The sequence below is a fragment of the Vidua macroura genome, chromosome 6 (assembly GCF_024509145.1).
Source record: "Vidua macroura isolate BioBank_ID:100142 chromosome 6, ASM2450914v1, whole genome shotgun sequence".
Taxonomy (NCBI): domain Eukaryota; kingdom Metazoa; phylum Chordata; class Aves; order Passeriformes; family Viduidae; genus Vidua; species Vidua macroura.
In genome coordinates, this window is record NC_071576.1 from 44598180 (window position 1) to 44621109 (window position 22930).

Genomic DNA, 22930 nt, shown 5'->3' on the forward strand with positions numbered 1-22930 from the left:
TCGTCCTTGTTTTCTTCAGGCTAAACCCAAGTTCCCTTAGCTACTCCTGACAGGACTCGTGCTCCAGACTCTTCACCGGACTCTTATCCTTTTCTTTCAATGTTTTCCTGAAAGTGTACTACTAATATTGACAAAAAAAATATAGTCAAATATATCCTAATTACACCTAGCTTCTCTTTAATGCATTTTTTCCCTCAAATCCCCTTGCAGACAGGCAAATGGTAACTGGGTTCAAACAGATGAGTAACTACGCAGCAGCAAAATGAAAGCAAGCTTAATTTCTGTCAGCTGCTTATTCTAAAATGACCTTTCTTCACATGACAAACTTGTCCTAGAAGTGGTGGTAGGGCAGGCTGATATTTTGGTGTTCGAACAAACCTTACGGGCTACGCTGATGTGTGTACGTGGGTGTGTGTGAGAGAGAGATCTCTGCAGTTTTACATTAAAATAAGAAAAAAATGCACTACAAACCAAGTGAAAAAGACTGCATTTCTGTTGGAGAGTGACACTTTGTGTGGCATTAAATAAGTCTCTCCATAGTGTGTCTGCTCAGGAATAGGTAGCATCCAGTGGGCTTCCAAAAAGAATTGCCATGTGGCCTTGGCCAGTGGGTGTTTTGTAAGATTCCTTCAGCAGGTGGGGCTGTCATCACCTGGGCCACACAGGTAGGATTGGTTGTTGAGTCTGAACTCACTGACGAAAGGAACATAGAGAAAAATAAGTTTTGTGCAATGATGTAACTCCCCTGGGTGGAGATGTTTCAAGGTAAACACATGCCAGAAGTAATGTCAGTTGTCATCTTAAACTGAAACTGTGCACAGCCTGTGTGTGCAATTCAGGTGTGGCAGGACAAAGGTCACAGACTGGCAGTTACATCTTCAGCTTGGCTTTGAGGGCTCATTTTAAACGTGTGCACATGGGTAGGTGTGATGATGTGCTCTTGGAAGGCCTTTGTGCATTTGGCATTCCAGTTTTGCTTTGTTTGCAGTTGAAATGTGAAGGCAGAGACAGGTGTCAGAAGAACTTTGAGACTGCAAAACTCAGTCTAGAACACAAAATAGACACTTCAGTAGGTAGATTGATAACAGAAAAAAAACACATTTTTTCCCAAGCTTGTAGTCTAAAGAAGTTATAAAAAGAGTTATTATTTGAGGTTGTTCATATCTTCCTGCATCTTTTTCTCTTTGTATTTATGTCCATCCTGTGTACAGTGATTCATTCTGAGTAACACTTTATCCAGCAATTTCAACATGGCATTAATTTATATTGACAGTACCAGCATTCTTGAGAACCTGGATAAATAATGAGAGTTCTGACAGACCTCTGCATTGTGAGCCCTAGGTGATGCTGTGGTATTCCATTTCTCCTTGGAGGTTTCAAGGTGTTTATTGCATCAGACTGTCAAAAGAAGAATGGTACAAAAATTGAAAAGCAACAGAGTAACAGAGCTTTGTTGTTCCTCAATTTGAAATTCCCTCAGCCTGCAAGCACTGCAGGACTGGTAAACTTGCTGTGAATGTAGGGAGGCATCGTAGTAACGATTGGGAGGCAACATCGAGGCAATGCTCAGGTGGTGAAAAAGAATGTTTAGTGATTTATACCACCTGAAAATCCTGTTGTGCTGTGCTATGCCCTCTCCCAAACCAAAGTCCTTTCCAAAAGTGAATCTGTGCCCTTTTTCTCATAGAAATCTCTTGCCTAAAATCAGTAGGAAACCTAAAATTTCTCTTTCACTGTTAAATTTTGATGCCTAGGATCCATTAAAATTTAATTTTGCTTGAAAATTTAATTTACCTTCTTTAGTGGTGTGAAAGGCATGTTGCACATCTCGTAGACCCATTGAATGCATAGAGCCTACACAGGGCTGAAAGCACAGCAGAACTCCTGGCTTTTTTTACCTACATTTCTGCTGCAAAGGGCTCTGAGCAGCACTGGCAGGTGCTGGAATTTTTGTGTCTCTCACCTGGCAGTGGGGCCCTTGCCATATTGACACACCAGTTTGTCTTGTCTAGAAGTTCCAGGACTGCTTATTTTCTCTGTTGGTTACTTGTTTACCTCCTACATTTTTCTACATCTATCCCAGTGAATCTTACAGTCTGTTGTTAATGGAGAATGGGAACTGAGAGGAGCTGCTTCTGTGCATCCCCCAGGCCACAAGGATGCTATAACAGCTCTGGGCATGTCCACCCCTCCTGAGTGCCTGCAGTGCACAGTCCCCTTGGCTAATGTTGGTCCATGCTGGCCCCTGACAGCCCTGTGTGTGGAGGCAGTGCCTCAGGAAGGAGCACAACAGAGCTGTGCTCCCTGCCTCGTGCCAGCCTTCCCAGACTCCCAGGGCTTTCTGCACCACTCACTTGATTGCTTTGGGGATTCATTTCTACTGAGACATGGCTGATGTCTCTCTGCAGTGGTGTAGGGTGAGCATTCACCCTTGTGCCAGGGCCTGGCGTTCATGGGTGAGCTTGGACCTCAGAGAAATGCACCCACAAGGAATGGTTTTTCCTGTTCCTGCCCTGAAGTTCCCTTTGCCTCTGTAGACAGGGGAGTCATCTCAGACAGAAACCGTCTCTGAGGAGAACAAGAGCCTGATGTGGATCCTGCTGAAGCAGCTGCGGCCTGGCATGGACCTGTCACGGGTGGTGCTGCCCACCTTCATCCTGGAGCCACGCTCATTCCTTAACAAACTCTCCGACTACTACTACCATGCCGACCTGCTCTCCCAGTAAGCAGCACACAGGGTGGGCCTGACCTGGGCACTTTTCCTTTATTAGTGAAAATATCTCTGTGTGTGTGCCAGAAAGGCTCCCAAATAATACTGATGTCACTGGTTTCAACATAGATCCAACCAAGCACCAGCTGCAGTGACTTTTTACAGATAGACTGCTGCCAATGAGGGGCAAGGAAGGAAAAGTTAAACTCCAGACAAACCCACCTTTACATATGGACGTGTTTGCCACTGTTGGCTGGAGCTGATGGGAATTCAGCCGATGCCTTGGAGTTTTGCACAACAGAGCTGTGCCACCTCCTGGTGTGCTCGTGTACATACACAAATAGGGGAATAGGACAAGAGAGCAACCAAAACTGTCAAGCACTTCCGTTCCTCAAAGCAATATAATTATGATGGTTGATAAACAAATAAGAAACATCTTTTAAAAACTTCGATGAGAGAGGCCTGTTGGGAGCAACAGAGTAGAAAATAGGAAATGTTCTGCTTCCAGATAGGACCTGCCTTCTGAATGAGATATGCCTAGTGGATTGTAAAACCAGGATGTACAATATTCTAATAGCAGCACTGGTTACTCATTTTTATTCGACTTTCTCTGGGTAATTACAGAATCATGGTATTTTCAAGCCTTGGTTGTGGTATTTGTATCATCTGAAGTTAAAGAAATAGTTCTGCTCAGTGCTGATATGTAAGAAGACTTCAAGAGGTTTGGAGGTTTCTATAAAAAAATGTTTGATTTGTGGTTCAGGTGATCCTTCTAAATGAATTTTGCAATAATCTACCCAAATTGATTTTTAAATCTGACTGAATGGTTGGAAATACCAGGAATTCCCTTGGTTTGGTTTACTTTCTGCTTCATCTTTGAGCATTGTTTGGAGGTGCTGGCTGAGATGACTTCTTGAAGTCCCTTCCAACCTGAAGTATTGCATGAAATCTCAAAGCACTGATAGAATTCATGGAGCACATCAGCTTTAAAGATCTTTTATGAAAGAGGAAAACAAAGAGAAAGAGACAAAAAAAGTCTTTGATCTTGATGGTGTAGGTTTATTTTTATGATTCACACTGTTCTACTAGCTGTGACTCAATGTTAGTGTGAGAGGCAGTTCCACATTAACCTACTCCAATGTCCAATCAAACCTGATACACTCCAGGAATTTTATTGGTCTTTTTGCAGAAATGCAGGGCAAGGAGTGCCACTTTTTAACAATTCGTGTTGTGTGACATACGTTACTAAAAATATATATATTTCTGCTGGGAGACACCTTTTTCACTGGCAGCAGCACAGAAGTTACTTCCCTTTAGTTGTGGGGAAATAGATTGAAATTGATGTTATTATACTGCTAAGAAGCTAATGTGATGTGTGACCAGTATAAAGAACGTTTTCTGTTCTGTTCTGCAGAGCCATCCTTGAAGATGATCCATACACCCGAATGAAGCAAGTGTTGAGGTGGTATCTGTCCGGCTTCTATAAGAAGCCAAAGGTAAAATGAGGCATGAAATTGGTGTTGTAATGGGCATTGAAATCTTCTGCTGTGGTTTTGTTTAATTTCTCTATTGCTTCTCCTTTGAGACTTTACCTCTTTTATTCTCAGAAGACTTTGACCATTACTGTTAAAACTGGGGTTACATTTGGTTTCAGAGTAGACAGTGAATGCAAAATAGTGGCAATCAACCTCAGAGCCTTTGCACTTGACAGTTAGAAAGTAAAGCAGGTCATCAACAAGTAACATGCCCTGGGATGCAAAGTATTTTCCTTTGCTGAAAGCAGGACTCCTTTCTCTTTTCAGGCCAGTTAGTACCACTGTGCTATGTCCCCACATCAGCGTGCCCCTGCTGTGTATATTAGCAGCAAGAATAAAGTTTGATCATCTTGTAAGGCTTTGATTGGGCAGTATTAAATATTAAAATGGTGAGAATAGCAGATTAATCCATGGCTTGGATGGAAAGATTAGATTAGATGGATACGTAACTAGTTCTTGAGTTTTTATTCTTGTGATTGACTTTGTGTAAAACATCCAAGAAAAAAAATTACCATATTGTTTTGTGGCCATCTGTAGCATTGGATTGCAAATCTTCATTTATAGCAGGTTTTGATTACTTGGTTTTTCAGGGAATAAAAAAGCCATACAACCCTATTCTGGGAGAGACATTTCGCTGCTGTTGGTTTCACCCCCAGACGAACAGTCACACATTTTACATAGCAGAACAGGTAAGTTGCTGTTTGGATGCTCAGCTGTTGCAAACACCACCCTGCTTGCACTTCCATGCACAGAGACACACTACTCGTCTCACCCTAGGAGAGGAACCTGGAGCTCTGTGTAAACAGGCAGAGCAGAACCTGGGGTAAACTGGCTGCTGATATTTTTTCTTTGTAGATTTACAGAAATTATGTGGGGCTTGGTGGGCACTCAAGACTATAAGAGCAAACCTCCCATACATGACATCAGTTTCCTCAATAAAGACCTTTTCCATGGGATTCTGCCCTACTGCTTTCTTATTGTTAATAAAATGGGAGTTAAACCCTCTGTTAAAAGGGTCATAAAACGCACAACCAAATCCTTCCATCTTTTTATTTCTGAACTTTCTATGATGATTTTAATAAGAGTAAATCAAGGGTTTATCTCTATGTCTTCGTGATTAAATGAAGGACAGAGTTCATAAGTTAACTGGCCTGACAAAGTGTAGTTTGAGATTTATAGTGATAATGAGGGATCTGAGAACTGTGTGGTCTTTGGTAAAGGGACTCCCAGTTTCATAAACATTTTCCCCCTCTTTGATTAGATAATTTTAGGTTTGTTAAATTTTTTATTTCAACCACTGCATGCATTTCATGGAGGTTATTCAAATGCTGCACTAAAGTTCTGCACTGTTAATTTATTGTCTTGGAAACTTTACACTCTACCTGTTGGCCTGAAACTGATCTCATGTGCACAAGCTCAAGAAAATACAGGGTGGGGAGGGTAAGATTAGATGTATAATGCTCTCATACATAATGGTGTCATGTATTGTGTTCCCCCTTTATTCTGCAACCCCCCTCTGCTTGGCCTGTGCAAACTGCTCTAAATGACCCCTGCCTGTTTTTATCCTAGGTGTCCCATCACCCACCAGTGTCAGCTTTTCACGTCAGCAATAGGAAGGATGGATTCTGCATTTCTGGCAGCATTCTAGCTAGGTCCAAGTTTTATGGTAAGGCATTAAGTCTAGGCCTCTCACAGGTAATGTTGTGGCATCAGTTTTGGTTTGTTTTTCAATCATTCCTGGGCGTGTTGAGAGTTAAGAACAAAGAAATGGTTGACAATTCTATCACCAGGATAGTCTAAGTTCTTGCCTTGGCTGTCCTGGGTCTTCCCCATTTCCACCATTTCAGTGTGACACCCCTCTGATGTTAAAAGAAATTTAAAAAAATCAGAGAGAAAGATTGAGAGCTTTAAAAATCTGTTTTTCAGAAGGCAAAGGCTCACGATAATGTATGGGATTGCTTGTGTGCACTTGGTATGTGCTCATGGATGACTTACATTTCAGCTCTCTGACTCAAACAACAAAGACAAAAGTCTCTGAATAGATTTGAACCTTTATCTGGTTCCCAGACTCCTGTGGGGTTGAACCCCAGACTTTCAAAGTGTCCACCAGTCATTTAATATCAATGGAAACAGCACAACTCCAGACTCTGAAACACTGTTGCTCTTTGAAATCAGTTTTTTGTTTAGACAAACATTTCTTAATTACTGTCCTCTGCCGAGTGTGTTTGCCAAAACACTTCAGTATAGTCCTTGCTGTCCTTCTGGCAATTTCATTTGTTACTTGGGATCATCCCCTGTTGCAGCAGGCCTCTCATTAGGGGAAGAAATGAGCCAAGACACAGACTCTAATTTAACAAAGTGAAAAGGGTCCTGGTTTATTCTTCTTTATAACTTAGCCATCCCGACTCTGACCATAGCAAGTTCCTACTGTTGGCTTCTCTGACAGACTCTGATGGCTATTCCTGCTGGAATATGACTGCAAGTATTTCCTTGCTGCCTCTGACTGCAGGCTTTTACCTAGTTCGACTGTGACTGCAGGCTCCAACTCTTATCAGACCCAGACCGACCTTGCAGCAGCAACTCTTTTCCTTGTTTTGTTCTTTTTCCTCAGGGCTCCTCTATCTCCTCAAGGTCTTCTTCCTCTAGGCCTTTTTCCTCACGGATCCCCCTGATAGGCCAACTCAATCCTTTTATCACGCTTATCTTATTAGTCACAGCTGCGACCCATTGAGGGCAAGGCTGTTCTTTGGTAATTAGTACAACATTTGTTTTTCTTTGGTAATTTGTACAACATTAGTATAATTTATCAGGGTCAAGGTTACTTGTAATCCCTTCTTCTGCAGCTACAATCCACAATCAGAAAAGTTGTGAGAACTGGAGGACCTGAGAAACTTCTAAGCTCCCACTAATGACCTGTTAAATCTACTACTCTTTCTGCAAGAGGGGCTAAATGCCAGAGCAGATTAGAGCAGCTGAGTTTGTTAGAGCTGCCTGCTTGCAGCTGTGCATGATTTGCAGGGTCCTAAATTTTGAGCATTTCATCTCTTGTTTCATTAGTGACCTACATTTAAATGGAAGTACTTTTTCTAAAGTAGGAGGAGGGTCAAAGTATTACATGAGTTTTGTAACGTGTATGGTTTTTTTTAAATTCTAGGCAACTCACTTTCTGCATTGTTGGATGGGAAAGCAAAACTTATGTTTCTAAGCAGACGGGAAGACTATATAATCACTATGCCATATGCCCACTGTAAAGGTAAGGTATGACTCTTGAAATATGAAGCAAACAGTAACAAGATGGTGTCTCACTGACTAACTTTGCACTGGCTCTCCTCTCTCAAGTAGTGGACACCACAAGGCCTGGTAACTCTGGAATCACAGCACTCAGCAGGAGACCTTCACTAATCCTCACTGAAGTCTTTCTGATTTACCTGTGTAGCCCAGGAGAGAATTAGGCCCATCAATGTTAGTTTTCACACTATGCAGAAACAGAAAAATACTGCATATATGCACTGCAGATAAGATGAAAAGAACAAGACTACATTTCTGAGCTCCTTAGGATAAAAAGTTTTTATGTTAACACTGAAATTGCTTGATATATTTTCTGGTTTTTTGAGGATAAAGGAAATTCCTGGCTTCTCTTGCTATTTCTTTGTTATTCTAATCATTGTACTTCTCAGAGGATGAGCTGCCTCAGTGAGGCTGGCATCTGCTGCTGGTGAGGCTTTGCTCTGTGGAGCCAGTGTGTGCTGAGACTGGGGCATGGCTGCTGATTCACTGCTCCTCAGGAAGCTCTGTCTGCATCATTTTCACTGTAGAGTTAAAATCAGCAGTCAAATCCAATTTTGGGGGTTGAGTATTTTTTTAATTTGGCTCACTGACTTCTAAGTTTATATTTAGGAGGGCCTGGTACCTGAAAACAGTAACCTCATAATATTATGCTCTCTGTGAAGTATTCCTGTGCATAAATCTTCTTCTTACCAATTTTTCTTTTTCTGCAAAAGACATTCAGCATATGGCAAACATGTGTAAAAAATTCCCTACATGACCTCTAGTCTCCCAGATTCTGGTGAATCCTGTTACAGCTTCTCTCTTCTTCAATCACCCTAAGAGAACTGACTGTTTCTGTTTAAGCACAAGTATGAGTGAGGTTGCTGGGCACAACTTTCTTTATTTTTCCTGTCCCACTTTCAGCTTGCCACAGGTGCACCTGTGAGTCAAGCTATTTCCTGGCTGGTGTTAGAAATGGGGAATACAGATTCAGGGGGAGATTCTTCATGCTTACAGTAAACAGCCTTTTCCTAGAAACTCCAGTTCTGTCTTTTCAAAACTTTAAGCCAAGTGATGAATTTCACACTGTGTCAGTAAGAGCCAGGTTGACTTGAGAAAGCAGGTTGCTTTCCCTGGAGCCTCTCTTAAGCCTCTGTTTTTTTCCTTTCAGGACTTTTATATGGTACCATGACAATGGAGCTTGGAGGGAAAGTTACCATTGACTGTGAGAAAACTAACCACAGGGCAGAACTGGAATTCAAGCTAAAGGTAAGATACACTGTGGCCCCATTTTGAATGTGTCTTATGCTTGCCTCTGTGCCCCAGGCAGGGTTTGATCATTTCTGTACCAGCAATATATGTGAGCACCAGAGTGGGGCCTACCTGGAAAGAAGGTGTCACCCTGCCATCAGTTTTGCCTTGTGCAACTCAAACTGACCCCAGGAAGCCTTAGTTTTACATGACTTTTCACTGCAGCTGGCTACTGACCAAATTTTGTTCTGAAAGATTGGCAATGACAGTGTGGCTTCTATTTAAGCAGGGATAATTAGTTTTGTTTGTAAAACATAGTGAGTGTACAAAGAACTCGGAGGCAAGTTAGGATGTGGATCTTTGGGGTAGCTCTCCACCAGCCATCACATCTGTGCTCATACCTTGCAGGTGTGTGGTGAGCTGCACCTTGTTTTTCTCAGGGCTACAGGACTTTGCCCTGATGGCAAGGTGAGAGCCCGTTGTCAGGCAGGTAATTCTGAGTGGCTGGCACACTGGCAAGTCCTGCACTGACATTTTTATGTATCTAGTCCCTCCCCTGGAAAGCCTGGTGATGCAAATTCATGGTATGCAGACAAAATGGAGACATCTTTGAGCATTGCTGTTATTACATGGGTTAAAATTTAGGAGGGAAAGTGATAACCTGAAACTTTCTTTGGGCAGTTAACTTGATTTTTAAGGAGCATCCATTTCTCCTCTGCTCCAACAAACAATTTCTTGCCTGAGCATAAAATGAAAGGAGAACTGAGAGACTGCAGGACTTCAGAGTTGCAGCCTTAGCCAATATAAATGTGAGAGATCACTGGAGTTAGGGGGAATCTTTTGTTAACTGTGAGTTGCTTGAGGGCAATAATATTTTCCTGTCTTTATTTCCCCTACAAAGGGAACTCTTTCCTCCTGTACTTCCCTGACATTTGCACATACTTGTCTTTAAAGCCTATTTTTCCCATAGGCCTGGTATACTGTGTTGAGGCCAGTGGGATATTTCCCTGACTTGGGTGTCATCTCAAACCTACAAACACTTTAGAGCCTAAAGTGCTTCTTTTCTGGCTTGAAAACAGTATGAGTGATCTAAACATGTTTCAGAAAGGTCCCCATGATGTAATTATATGCTCTGCTTGGAGCATTTCCTAGCTGTCTATTTTAGTAGAACTGTGGGAAGTTGCAGGTAAACACCTTAACTTTGTTTTTAATTTGGATATGTACCAGTTCTCTGCTGGATTGCAGGGACTGATGTTTAAGATACATGTGATTATTTTATCCATGGGTGTTGTGTGAAATTAGGGTTTATATTGTTATTTGACACACACACACAGACACACACTAAAGTTTGTCTGCACTAATATTTTCAGAAAGTACCTGCTAAAATGTCTGAAGAGGTGTGTTCTGTGAATAGATTAGCTGCTCACTCTCACTGGCATTTCCTGTGTTTGGCAGCCAGGAGATGGGTGGAAATTTCCATTGTTCTAGGGTTTTTTTCTTGACTGTGGAAATACCCTTTTTCTTTGGTTTGTGGGGTTTTTTTTGCTGCTGACCAGAGCTTCTTCACACTGGAGACTTGACACACATGATGTCACCAGCAGTGCCACACTCGGTTGCTGTTTCATAAGCAGGAAGAGCACTAGTGCTGCTCCTTTTCTTTGGACAAGGGTGCAAAGGCTGTGATTCTGGACAGTGGGAAGGAGTTGTCCACGTACACTTATCCTGGTGTCTGGCTGACAATAAATAAGTGTATTTCCAATAAAGATGAGACCTTGCACTCCTGAGTGTTAATGCAGCTCAAGGCTTATCTCCCTACCTGCAGCTACAGTGTTTGTGGTATTACAAAAAAAAGGAAGGGGGCTCAATGTGAGGCAGTCAGAATCCATGTTAGAATTTATTCTGCCTTTCCCCAGAAATACTGGAAGTCAAGCAGTTCCACTTTCCTTCCCTCCTGTTGCATCGCTGTGTTTGGCTCCCTTCCAGACCTCACTAGACTGACCACGATTGCTGTTTCTCTTCTCCCCTGGCAGCCCTTCTTCGGTGGCAGCAGGAGCATTAATCAAATCTCGGGGAAGATTAAATATGGAGAAGAAGTGCTAGCGAGTCTCACTGGACACTGGGTAACATTTGATAATCGAAGTTGCTGCCAGGTCATGAGCCCATGGCTGCAGGGTTCGAGGGAGGGCTGCCAACCCTTGGCAGGCTCCCTGCACTGGAGTGGGCGCTGGGAGGGCCCTGTCCTTCCTCTTCCCACCAGCCCCAGGGCATGCAGGCAATCACAGCCTGGGCCACACCTCTCAAGGTACCTCTGGAGGTCATTTACACTTCAGTAGTCCCATCCATCTGCAGTGTGAGGAACGCTGCACTCCCAGAACCAGAGGAAGCTGGGAACAGTAGGGGGGTTCTCCATCGAAGGCAATGGGTCTGTCTTTAGGGTCTGAGGCTTAGGGCAAGCATTGATGGCAGGAGATAGTATGTATTAGGTGTGATTTTGAAGATCTTGAGGCTGTCTTTTGTCTGGTGTGTACTTCCCCAGTTAGACTAGCATCAAGGAAGAACTAAGAGGGTTTTGAATTCATTATTTTCATAGCAAACTTTTATGGTAGAAGACAGTTACTAGCCTGTTCATCAGCTGAGGGACAGAGACATCGATTTGGTGAGGGTGTTATCTCTATGGCCAGCTCATAACAGTCAGCAGAGCACCTGGCACCTTTGTGCACCCAGTATATACAAGTGATTCACTCAAAGCCAGCCTCAAGCCAACAACAATAAAGTTGCATAGTAAATGATATAGTACACTCAGTATGCACAAGTGATTCACTCAGAGCCAGCCTCAAGCCAAAATCCAGCAAGAATAAAGATATTGTCTAATTTGGATTGGAAATCCTGGTACCTGAAACAAAAGCAGTGACCCTTGGCTTTGGGCTGGACATCTGGGTATTTCTCTGAGCAACATTGGGCATCTACATGATCATTACAGTTGGTCTGTGCTCCCTTGCCAGCCTATAGAAATTGCCACTTCTGAGACAAGATTTGTCTCATGTGAAGGAGGTATTTAAAGTAGGCCAGATGAAATGTGACTGCATAAAGCCCTTACTACAATGAGGTCCTAACCACAGTGTAGCTTTTGGTACTGGACTTGTCCTGTCAGGCAATCTGTCTTTTTACATAAAAAGCTAATGACCATTTTGAAATTGGGAGATTTTCCCTTTCTAAGAATGTTCAAGGGATTTGCTCCATTCTGAGTTCCCTGTTGTGCAGGATGAGCCCTGTCAGTGGTGAGTTGGGCTGGGCTGTGGATTACCTTGTCTGTGGTGGGTCCTTTCAACTCCACCCACGAGAGCCCATCATCCTGGGGTTCTCCTGAGCCACAAGGCTGAATGCTGCTCAACTGTCAGCCTTCTGCTTACACCCTCCTTCCTTGATCTTTGTCCTGGTTGTTTGTGGTGAACAAATTGCAGTGGTGTATAAAGGAAGTTAAATGGCTTTGGAATGGTGGCTTTGTAAGCTGCTGCTTGCAGCTGTGTGCTGTGAACAGAAGAGTTGCATGCAGTGGGGTAGGGACCGTGCTGGTTTTCCTCCTTCCCCACTGGGAGTACTGGCCTACTCTCCTAGCTTTTCTCTGACACCACCCAGTTTCCTGATGGAAATCCTTGCATCTGAATGGTACATTCTGTGCCTCGGGACCTGAAAACCAACCTGAATAAAGAAGGGAAGTAAATCCCAATGCTTCTCAATCCTAGGGTCACAGCAGCAGCTGAGGGCTTGTGTATATGCTTGTTAGAGATGCACGTAGTGGTGCTTGGTAATGCCTGCCTACCTTATCCTTTCCACACTGGGGGTCTCTTGGGGACCTGGGATCAGTCCTGGAACTAGCATATTGGAACATGGGAGAGGAAGTCCTGAGGGAGACTTTGGAAAAAGGAGCTGGGGATCTTTTTATATGTGCTGGGTGGGACGTGGGAAGAGCAGTGGTGAAAGAATAATATCTTAGGGTTTTTGTGGGCACTCAGGTCTAGGGACAAGACATAAGAGTGGGAACCAGGTCCCTTTCTACTCTGATTAATGATAAATGCAGCCACTGTTTCTGGCAATGCCTTGCCTCATTCATTTCAGAAACTTTCAGGAAGTGTTCAGTGAGATTTTATGGGATAGAGGAGGAAAGAACCCTCCTAACCAACAGGTATCCCTTATCATCATCCAAGAGCAGCTTCGATTTGTCAGGATTAATTTCTGCCTCAGTTTTCTGATTGTCATGAATTAATTTAATTTTCCTTCTCAGGATGGAGAAGTGCATATAAATGAGGTGAAAAATGGGAACACAGAAATGTTCTGGAACCCAACTAGCGAAGTGCGAAGGCAGAGGCTGAAGCGCCACATTGTCCTGTTTGAGGAGCAGACGGACTTTGAGTCAGAGAGGTAGGGAGCTCGGGGAACATCTCACTGCTGCTTCTCTCCTGGGAGCTGGCTTCTGATCCGCAGGGCTCCTCCAATTCCTCAGCACAGTCCTGGAAAGGCAGTGACCAGCTTTGCCAGAACATATTACCCAGCCATTTACCTGTTGCTTTCTAGACTATTAACTCTGGAGTGTTTCCATGAAGTACAGCTCTGAAATCGACCTGGGCTGAGAAATAGTGGAGGCTACATTTTATCTGCTTAAAATAACAATTCCACCTGGACTACAGATATCTCTCTAACTAAATGCTGTATGCTCTAACTAAAATGCTGGAGCATTTTATAGAAGGGCAGGATGTCATTCTGAGGTTGGATACCTTGTTAAGAAGGGTTATTTCAACCACAAGCTCTTAAAGTAGATGTAGGAATTGTGGGAAGTCCTGGCATCCACAGAGCAGTACTTTGAACCACATAACAGGATTTTATGAATGAATGTAATTAAATAGATGTTTAACCCTGCCTCGTAATCTCAGCTGAGATCTCCAATGCAGTCTGCACCAGGCTTTGTAGAGTGATCTGGGTTACCTAAAAATGTAGTTCTGGCACATAACTTAGTGTCAAGTTTGACCATGGCTGGATGCCAGGTGCCCAAGAAAGTCACTCACTCACTCTTCTCTGCAGCTGGACTGAGAGAAAATTTAATGAAGAATTCATGAGTTAAGGACTGTGAGAAAATACTTGTCAGTTACCACTGAGGGCAAAACAGGCTCAACAATAAAATAAATTTATTGCTAAAAAAATCAGACCAGGATAATGAGATGTAAAATAAGCCCCTAAAACCACCTTCCCCACACGCCTCTCTCCTTCATAGCTCTACCTCCTCCCCCAGTGGCACAAGGAGACAGGAGGATGGGGGTTTCAGTCAGTTCATCACCCATGGCTTCTCCTGCTGCTCAGGGAGAGGAGTCTTTCACTGCTGCACTGTGGAGTCCCTCCACAGAATACAGTTCTCCATGAACTTCTCCAACATGGCTCCATCTCAGGAGCAGCAGCCCCCTACAAACTGCTGCAGTGTGAGTCTATCCCATGGGTTACAGTCCTGCCCAAACTGCTGCAGAGTAGATTACTCTTCCACAGGGTCCTTCATGGACAGTCTGCTCCACAGGCTGCAGAGGAATCTGGGCTCTGGCACCTGGAGCACCTCCTCCCCCTCCTTCTCCACTGACCTTGGTGTCTGCTGGGCTGTTCCTCTCACATGCTCTCACCCCACTCTTCTCTAGTCACAATTAAAACTGTGCCACAAACTTCCTTTTGATTTCTTCCTCAGTATGTCATCACAGAGGCATTACCACCATCACAGTGTTGGCCAGCAGCACGTCCATATTTGAAGCCATCGGGACTCTGCCAGATGTTGAAGAAGCTTCTTGAGCTTTTCACAGAAGCCACCACTCTAGCACCCCTGTTGCCAAAAACCAGGCCATGCAAACTCAATACACTTAGGAAATGGAAGAAGTGAATAATGCACACTGTACAGTTGTTGAGCAAGAGTTGAGCAAAGTTGAGCAAAGCCAGCCAGTGGAGCTGGCTTTAAGCAAATTGGTTGTGCTTCCTCTCTGCTACAGTCAGCCAGCACCAGCCAAAATCCCAAGCCAGCACATGCAGTTGCTGCCTGGCTCTGCATTACATTGTCCACTTTTCTGTGAACATCTGATTTTGGTGTTGCATCACATCACCCTAAAAAGATTCCCCTTTTTATAGGTAAAGAAAGGAATTGCATGAAAATAAAAACACGTGAAGATTTTGTTTGGACAGCAGTGGTCATTATGAGCAATAAAGTGTATTTGTAACTTACAGAGCAGATTTGTTAACTCTGCAGAGCAGGGCAGACTGCAGCATATTTTTCTCTTAATCTTCAGAAGATTCTTTTAAAGGAGAATCTTGGTCTTGTGGACAAAGAATCTCCAGTTCTCTGTTTACCAGAGTTTATGGCCAGAGCTGGCTCCCTTTGCTACATGAGAGATTAATAATGTTACATGCATCCAAGGGAAGGAGGAAAAAGTTACAGAGATCCCTAATAGACATTCCACCAAACTCCTTATTATGCTGACAGTTGCATGAATAAATTGCTATCTAATCCAGGTTATATTTTGCCTAAATTGCTTAGTCTTCCCTGCAGTGCTGAAAATCACTTATTTTCACAATTGTTGGGGAATCTCTGAAGCTCATACTGTCATGCAGCTCACCGTGGGGGGTCTCATTGTCTGACACATGCAGCTCTTCATGGAGTAATTTGCCCTTGTCAAACAATTTTGTGCTGTCCCTCTAAGGTTTGTAGAATTAGGGGACTCACTCTTTACACCACTTCATTCCTTAGGACAGGCTTTACACCACCACAGTATATTCTCAGGCTGTTATTTCACTCCTTCCTGCCCCATCCCCATCACTGAGTTTCCTTCGTTTGTTTCTGGGAGAAATTATTCATACACAGAAATAGGGCAGTGACTTGTTAAAAATGAAAGGAAGGCATTGCTCTGCATCCAGTTACTTATCTAAGAGGCTGCGTTTTTGGAAGTGCTGTGTTAATGTGGAGTGATAGAAATATGATGAAAGCTTCAGGATCACTGTTAAATTAAGAGCTTCACAGCAAGCTCCAAATTAAATGCAGTAATGCATTCATCTTCTAAATGGTGGATGGGTGTTTTGTGGAGCTGGCATAATGGAACAGCTTGGATCTCCTGTGCACATTCTAAACACTAAAGCATACAGTAATATTTTTGGAGGGCTAACTGCTAGTCTCAGAAGTATTTCCAATCTGAAATGAAGATTAAAGTGATCTGATTAGAGGAACTGTGGAGAGGCTGATCACAGCTTGACTGTAGTAAAATAAAAGGTATTGATTTTTCTCTGGTAGAAGGCAAATCCTCTCGCCAGGGCAGATGCTCAATGAGAACAGCTCATATGACAGATCACTTATCCTTTGGCAGCTGCAAACAAGTGTGAGTGAAAACCTGTGTTCATGCTTGCAGCTTGTGAGCACAAGGACATGCTTGCTGCTTGTGGATTGAATCAGCTTCCTACAGATCTGGTTGTAAATCCTGTATAGGAGGTGCATGTGCAGCTACAAGATGTGCACATAAATTCATTTTCCAGTGCTTCTAAACTTTAAAGACTTGTTTTGGGTATAGACATTGACACAAAGGCTTCTAAATAGAAATGCCTGAAAGGATGAGGAACAGAACAGATTATCCGTCAATCACCTCTAAAGAGGCCACGGATCCCAGTGAATTGAACACAACTTCCTTATGACTCACAGACAGCACTGAAGAATTCAATAATTGTAGGTGATGTTATCTAAGAGAAACTTCCTTCAGCAGGTCATTCATATAGCATTCAATGTTGCCTTTCTCAGTTTCTTTAACTTACAAGTTAAAACAGAGGCTGAGCAATCCTGGTACAGTTCCTCTGGTGTATCAATAGGCCTGACAAGTTCCTGCTCTAAAGTTCCATCTGGCAAAATACATTGCTGGTTCTAAGGTGGTTTAACTTCCTTCCTGATTATTCCTAGGCTTTGGCAGCATGTTACCAGTGCAATAAACAAAGGTGATCAGCACAAGGCGACACAGGAAAAGTTTGTGCTGGAAGAGGAGCAGAGGAACGCTGCCCGGGAGCGGAGGGAAAGTGGCATGGAATGGAAACCACTGCTGTTCTGGCACGATGCCAGGACCAAAGAGTGGCGCTACAAATACGAGGAGTGAGTGCTGAGCTCGGGATTCCCAACACATCTTGCTGCCTGAGTTCCCAGGGGTTCAAGCAGGGCTACAGACCTGTCATTGCAGCCCAGCCATTCCCCAAAACTATGTTCAGAGCTTGCCCTTTCTGAGCTCCATGTCATCACTAGAATACATATTCATGATACTAATTGGGAATAGCTGGAAATGAGGGCATGGCAATAGAAAATCCACTGTGTCATTGATGCAAATTCCTATACCTGCGATCAGGTGCAGAGTCATTTAGCACTTTCTGCGCTGTTCAGAGCAGAGTTAACAACTGTGCTCTCCTCCCCTAGGCAAGAAGGGCAAAGCCTCTAGAGACTGAACCTCCTCACTTATTGCAAGGAGCTGTGAATGTGCAAGGAACTTTCTGTTAGTCCTGTCACTGCATCTGGAAAGTCTGGCTACTGTCAGGGATGATTGCCTGCCCTGATGCATGTGGAATTAGTGTATTGGGCTAATGTGGGATTCTTGCTTTTCTGATGATTTTTTTTCATTTGGTCTCAAAAGTCTAAGACCTTGGGATCCTTTGAACGACATTGCCCAATTTGAGAAGGATGGAATACTTCAGACAATGGAAAGACACTTATCCACAAGGATGTCAAACCACAAAGCAACATGCATAAACAATCAAATTACACAGCACAAGGTAAAAGGCCTGTTTTGGAGATTATAATATTCTTCATGATTGTTTAGATACACAGCCCTTTTTCTACAGCATTTTCAAGTAAGCACAGCATAAGCTGAAAGTTTTGTTTTGGGTAAATATAGCTTGTGACTATAGACCTGCAGTATTATACCATCATTAGCTCCAAAGAATTGTAATTACTGATTGACTCATTCTATCAGTTTTGGCATTTTTCTTCCACCCAATGCTAGTGACAGTGACTCTTACACTGAATTTTGCACACAGCTGAGCTGAACTTCACTGTTCAGTGTTTCCAAAGTAGAAAACTTCCTGTAGGTTTTGGAGTACACAGCTGAGACCCTGTGATTTCAGTTTCAGTCTTTGCCATGAGCCTTTATCACTCACTCTCTCTCAGACAAGACATGTCTTTCCATCCTTTCCCTTAAACAGAGATAATACTCCCCTATTTCAGTGCTTCCATCTTTGGAACAATACATGTTATTCATAACACACTTTACAAATGTAGAGCTGCTAAACTAGCTAATTATAATCCATATTACACTGAAAAACTTGTATCTTATTATGTACATAGACTTTTCTTTTGTAATACCCTACATCTGAATGTCTCTGATTCGGTGGGGAAGTTGAGGTTCATAACTGCTTTTCAGACCCTGTAGTGAGAAGTTTGAATCAATGTGTTTGGTTTACTCATCTGAGAGAGAGGGAGAAGCTTTCCAAAGTGCATCAAGAAACTAGGCATAAAAATTCCGTCATGTTTAGATGCATGTTTAGTGCACCTTCTGAAAAATCTTTGCTGGGGAATTTGATTATAATTTTTTCTTCTTTTCCAGCTTTCTCTTATGTACCTGGCTGAGTTAGGTACACAACTCAGCAAAGGAACTACAAGGTTCATCCATAGTATGTGTCAGTTAAAGCTACAAGAAGAATAATTTGGATAGGTGTCTTAAGAATGTTGTCATTTGGGGAAATGCTTCTGTATGAGTCATGTGTATAATATCTTTAAGTAGCTGCCAGATTCCATTACTAGGAGTTGCTGAGAAAGCAGTCAAACTTCACAATCTCACATATATTTGCCAGCACCCCAAATTGTTTTGTTTAAAGCAATCACACACATCTTCAGTGTGATAGAGACTGAGTCACTTCTAATCCCTGTTTTATCCAGAAGTCTGCCAAAGACTGCAGGCGCCGCAAAACCAGTGATCAGCCATCCAACCACAGCCAGAACACAGAGAGCAGCTGTTCAACGCCAGAGTCAGTGCAGGAGCTCTCAGATGATGATGGTGAGTATTTGGGTGTCGCTGGGTTTATAGGCTTTAATGTTCTTGCCTTGGTACTTTAATTCTTGAGACAGCCCTGGGACATTTCCCGGCCCAGTTGATACCGTGGGCCAACAGGCCACAGGCAGCACAGAGAATGTTCTGCTTTTCTTTTCTCTGTATGTGCTGTTTCTCTTTCTGCCTTACAACGAGGACTTCCCAACTCCTAGCAAAATTAGAAAAATACAGTGACATTCCAAACAACACATAGGGAAAGGTTGTGTTTCTCTCTCTTTTCTCTGCCTTTGATAGAGGTGACCTTGAATGTTTGAGAGAGTGGGCAGATGTGAGCATTCCTTTCTCCTCCCCTCAGCTGAGGAGCATTGTTTCCTTAGAGCTGACTGAGAAGCACCCTGAGCCAGAGTCACAGAACCTGTTACAGTGGCCTGGATCTTCTGGGTGGAAGATTCTGTTCCCTGTCTCCTTCTCCCCATGTTTCCTCCTGAAAGTCTCCCCCCTAGCAGTGACAATTAGATCACAGCCACCCACTTCCTGTGTTGTGTTTCACTACCACCAGAATGGTGATGCAAAACTTAATTGTCCTTCTACTTTGCCACAGGGTTTGAAAGCCTGTGCACACATTGTGGGAAAGAAATTAATCACCTGAAGGAAATTCACTCCGCTGTCTTATCCCTACAGAAAGCCCAACAGGACATACACAGGTAACCATTTTCTGTCATGAATCAATGATTTTATTGGGCTAGATATAACTTGTGGCATTTAACTCCTTACTGTGGTCTTTGGAGTGTCTCTGCAGTGAGTCTTTGGAGTGAGCTACAGGAGTGCAGTTTAAGTTGTTGCAGGTAAAGCAACCACTTAACACACCAGAAAGACAAACTCTGCTTGAAACAATGAGGAGGAAATCTCTTCCTCTTAACACTCTCTTTCTGGGCAAAAAGATTACTCAACTCGAGGTACTCCTGACTGAGAAGGACTGGGCCAGGCCCTAGCTAAAAATAAATCTCAGCCAGGCAGAGAGTGTGAGGTCTCCCTTCCAGTCCAGCATGTTAGGAATTTCCTCAGTTTGCTATAGAGATGCAAGGGCATGCTCTGAAAAACTGGGCTTCATGGAGAAAAGCACTAAACTCCAGTTTTTGTACAAATTGCTGGTTGCCATCTGAGGGAAGCAGTAACCACATCTGCTGCTGACAGAGGGCTTTGCCCTGCAGACTCCTGTGGGAGGTATTAACTGCTATTTCGCTCCAGGGAGCCCTGCTGATTCCCCTCTGTGTGAGGAGTATTATCCAGCCCTGCCAAGGCTCAGTGAGGTGGGATCACACATGAGGCCTACCCTTTCTGGATGCCAGAGTCATTGGTGATATGGTTTTAGCTTCACTGCAGCTCCTGGGAGTGTCCAGGGCAGGTTTGGGAAGGTTAGGGCACAGGTTAAACTCACAGGGCTATGAGTGAGTGCTGGATGAAGAGATTTCTTGGGGTTGATGCCCTTCCTATGCCAATCAGCTGCAGCCAGCTGAAGCACTAATCTTCTTGTTAAAAAGAGGGAGACAAAGTTTGGGGGAGCACACTGTTCTACCCCTGAAGGTGCAACCAAAGTACAGGGTTCCCTCCTGGTGTGGAAGTTCTGGGTATGCACACGTGTGAAGGCACACGTCTCTCCAAATAATAATAATGCACACAAATAATCATAATGCCTTTTTTTGCAGAAACCTCAGCGCTCTGAACAAAAAGTCCTTCCACAGGAAGGCCTCTTCTGAAAGCTTCCTCCTGGACTCTCGCTGTTGGTTTCTCCTCTGCATCTTTCTTACGTGTCAACTCTTCATTAATTATGTCTTCAAATAAAATCACTACGTTTGGCAGCAATACTGATCACTGGCTGCAGGGGGGGGCCACTCGCGCAAGGAGCCCAGTGAGGCACCAAAGCACTTTAGAACCAACATGGCAGAGGTGGAAGGAAGTGGAAAAACGAGGTTAAAAAGGGACCTAGGAACCTGCAAAACTTTGTTCCTGCAGATTATGTAATTTTTGCCTTTTACATGTACATCTTCAAGGACCTCTTAACCTGTATGGGCCTTAATGCTGAAGCCAAATGTAGCTTTAATTGTGCAATTTGTTTTCTATGTTTTGTCATTTTCTGATGCAATTAATAATTACCCAGCAGTATTGGTAACCCCAAAATGGTAATCACCTCAACATTTTGGAAAAGTCATGGTGGCCTGGGTCATAGCTCCAGGAGTGAGGAAGAGCAGTTGGGGAGCTGTAAAGAACTGATGTCCACGGTGCCTGTCCAGCTGCCTTTAATTACAGGAGGGAGAACACTTGGTCCAAAAAATCCAGCCCCAGGATATTAAGTCATGATCTGTTTAATCAGCCCATGCAGAACGGGACCTCTAGATGTGTTTTATTTTCCATTCCACAGAAACTGTAAATATACACAGTTTCCTAGAGCCATTCTTCTTTAGGAAATGGGAAGTATTCAGTGAAAGCTCCTCGTCTGGTTATGGAGCTGACTGGTGTCCTGTGTCTGGCCCTTCGAGTGTGATGTCAGACACGCACGCCTGTTTGTAAAACCTGGTCACTTACTATTATTGTTATTATTTGCTATATGGCTGTTTTATATCACACTCTAGCATTGTAGAGAGAAATACACTGCCCCAGCACAGGTGAGAAGGATGGGAGCGATGTAGATGTTCGGTCTTAGGCACATTTATTGTCAAAGGTCAGGAAAGAGGGAGGGTTTTGCCACTGCATTGTTCAACCCTGTTAATAGTCTTCCTATTTTACACCAGTTTTTAAAGATTTGCAATATTTTCTGTAGACTGCAGACAATACTAATCCTTTCTTTTCTGGCCTGAAGTAGTTCCAAGTGGTAAGTACTGCTATATATACAGCCTTAAAATACTTAGTGGTGGTGCCAGTCTGGGCTATCTTTCATTGTAAATGTTTCCAAATTTTTAAGTACATTCCTCGTCATATTCCCCAGTTAGGGGAAACCTGTTTGTGCTTGATATGTTGAAATAAAACTACACACAACTTTCAGTGGCAGTCTATCTGACAAATTATTTTTGGGTTTGTGTTTGATAGTATTTTAAAAGTAAATCACTTTCTAGAGGAAAATCTATGGGAAATTGTCTCCAAGAATGTCAGGCCTGGGCCATAAGTTAGAACAGCAATAGCAGTTTGATGCCCCTCTGGCTGAAATTGTCAGAAATTGTCTGAAATTGTCTTCTTATTGTAGCAACTTCCACAGAAAGAGAAGTGGTTCCCTTAATTTTCACTTTTGTACATGCAAATGTACCAACTTGTCTTGGACTTAGGAAACATTTATATCAAGGACTTGAGGATAGTGAATAGATTGTTCGACAGAGAGAACTGCAGCTCTCTGATATGAACAGGCAGGGTAAGAGCCAGCATCTGCACACTGACGTTCAGGAAACTGATCACAAATGCTAAAGGGTGAGAGTGGCTTTGTCATTAGGAAAAGTCTCCAGAAAACCAAAGCGTTCTTCATCCTTGAGGAAACATCCTTGAAGAATATCAACAATATTAATCCAGACTGGGTGCCTTTTTGAAGGATGTCATTCTAGTCACTCTTTCTGAGGAAGTCTGACCTGTGCCACATGTAGTGTAAAACTCAGTGAGAGAGCGCTGCCTCTGCTTTCCAGGCTATGCAAAGTTCCCTATGCAGCTTCAAAGTGTTTGCTCCTGTTTGGATGTATCCAAGTTTGGATGTAAAGCTGTGCAAACACATCTACTAATCTCCTTTGAATGCATCAGCAAGTCAGCACATCTCTGGCCTGTCAGCACAGCCTTCCTCATCACACTCATGCTGGTTTTGGATCATGTGTTTTGAGTATGGATAGGAGCCTCTCCACCTCCCTAGAGCTCTTTACATCCCTTGGGTACAACTGTATCTCGGCTTTGGGAAATGGTTACCAAACATCAACAGAAAAAAAAAATCCAAACAACCCAAGCCCCCCTGAATGAAAGAGAAGCAGTGCTGAGCAGGAAGCCTTCAGTAGGTATAAATGTGAGTGCTGGAAATTGTTTGGATTATTGCCATTTTACCAAACTATGCA

At 43.2% G+C, this 22930-nt stretch overlaps 1 protein-coding gene across 6 annotated transcripts in view; it reads left to right on the plus strand.

Moving 5' to 3' along the window:
- The window catches only part of OSBPL5 (oxysterol binding protein like 5), a 133770-nt gene extending 111880 nt beyond the window's left edge, over window positions 1-21890 (plus strand). For all 6 annotated transcript variants that reach the window (XM_053980821.1, XM_053980824.1, XM_053980822.1 and 3 more), the window contains exons 11-23: window positions 2538-2722; window positions 4125-4206; window positions 4836-4934; window positions 5815-5911; window positions 7400-7498; window positions 8684-8781; window positions 10794-10883; window positions 13046-13182; window positions 16724-16909; window positions 17439-17577; window positions 18740-18857; window positions 19453-19555; window positions 20558-21890. In XM_053980821.1, coding sequence (XP_053836796.1) covers window positions 2538-2722; window positions 4125-4206; window positions 4836-4934; window positions 5815-5911; window positions 7400-7498; window positions 8684-8781; window positions 10794-10883; window positions 13046-13182; window positions 16724-16909; window positions 17439-17577; window positions 18740-18857; window positions 19453-19555; window positions 20558-20693 — 1569 coding nt within the window. In that variant the 3' untranslated portion in view covers window positions 20694-21890. The remainder of the gene's footprint in view (window positions 1-2537; window positions 2723-4124; window positions 4207-4835; window positions 4935-5814; window positions 5912-7399; window positions 7499-8683; window positions 8782-10793; window positions 10884-13045; window positions 13183-16723; window positions 16910-17438; window positions 17578-18739; window positions 18858-19452; window positions 19556-20557) is intronic.
- Window positions 21891-22930: the final 1040 nt, after the last annotated feature.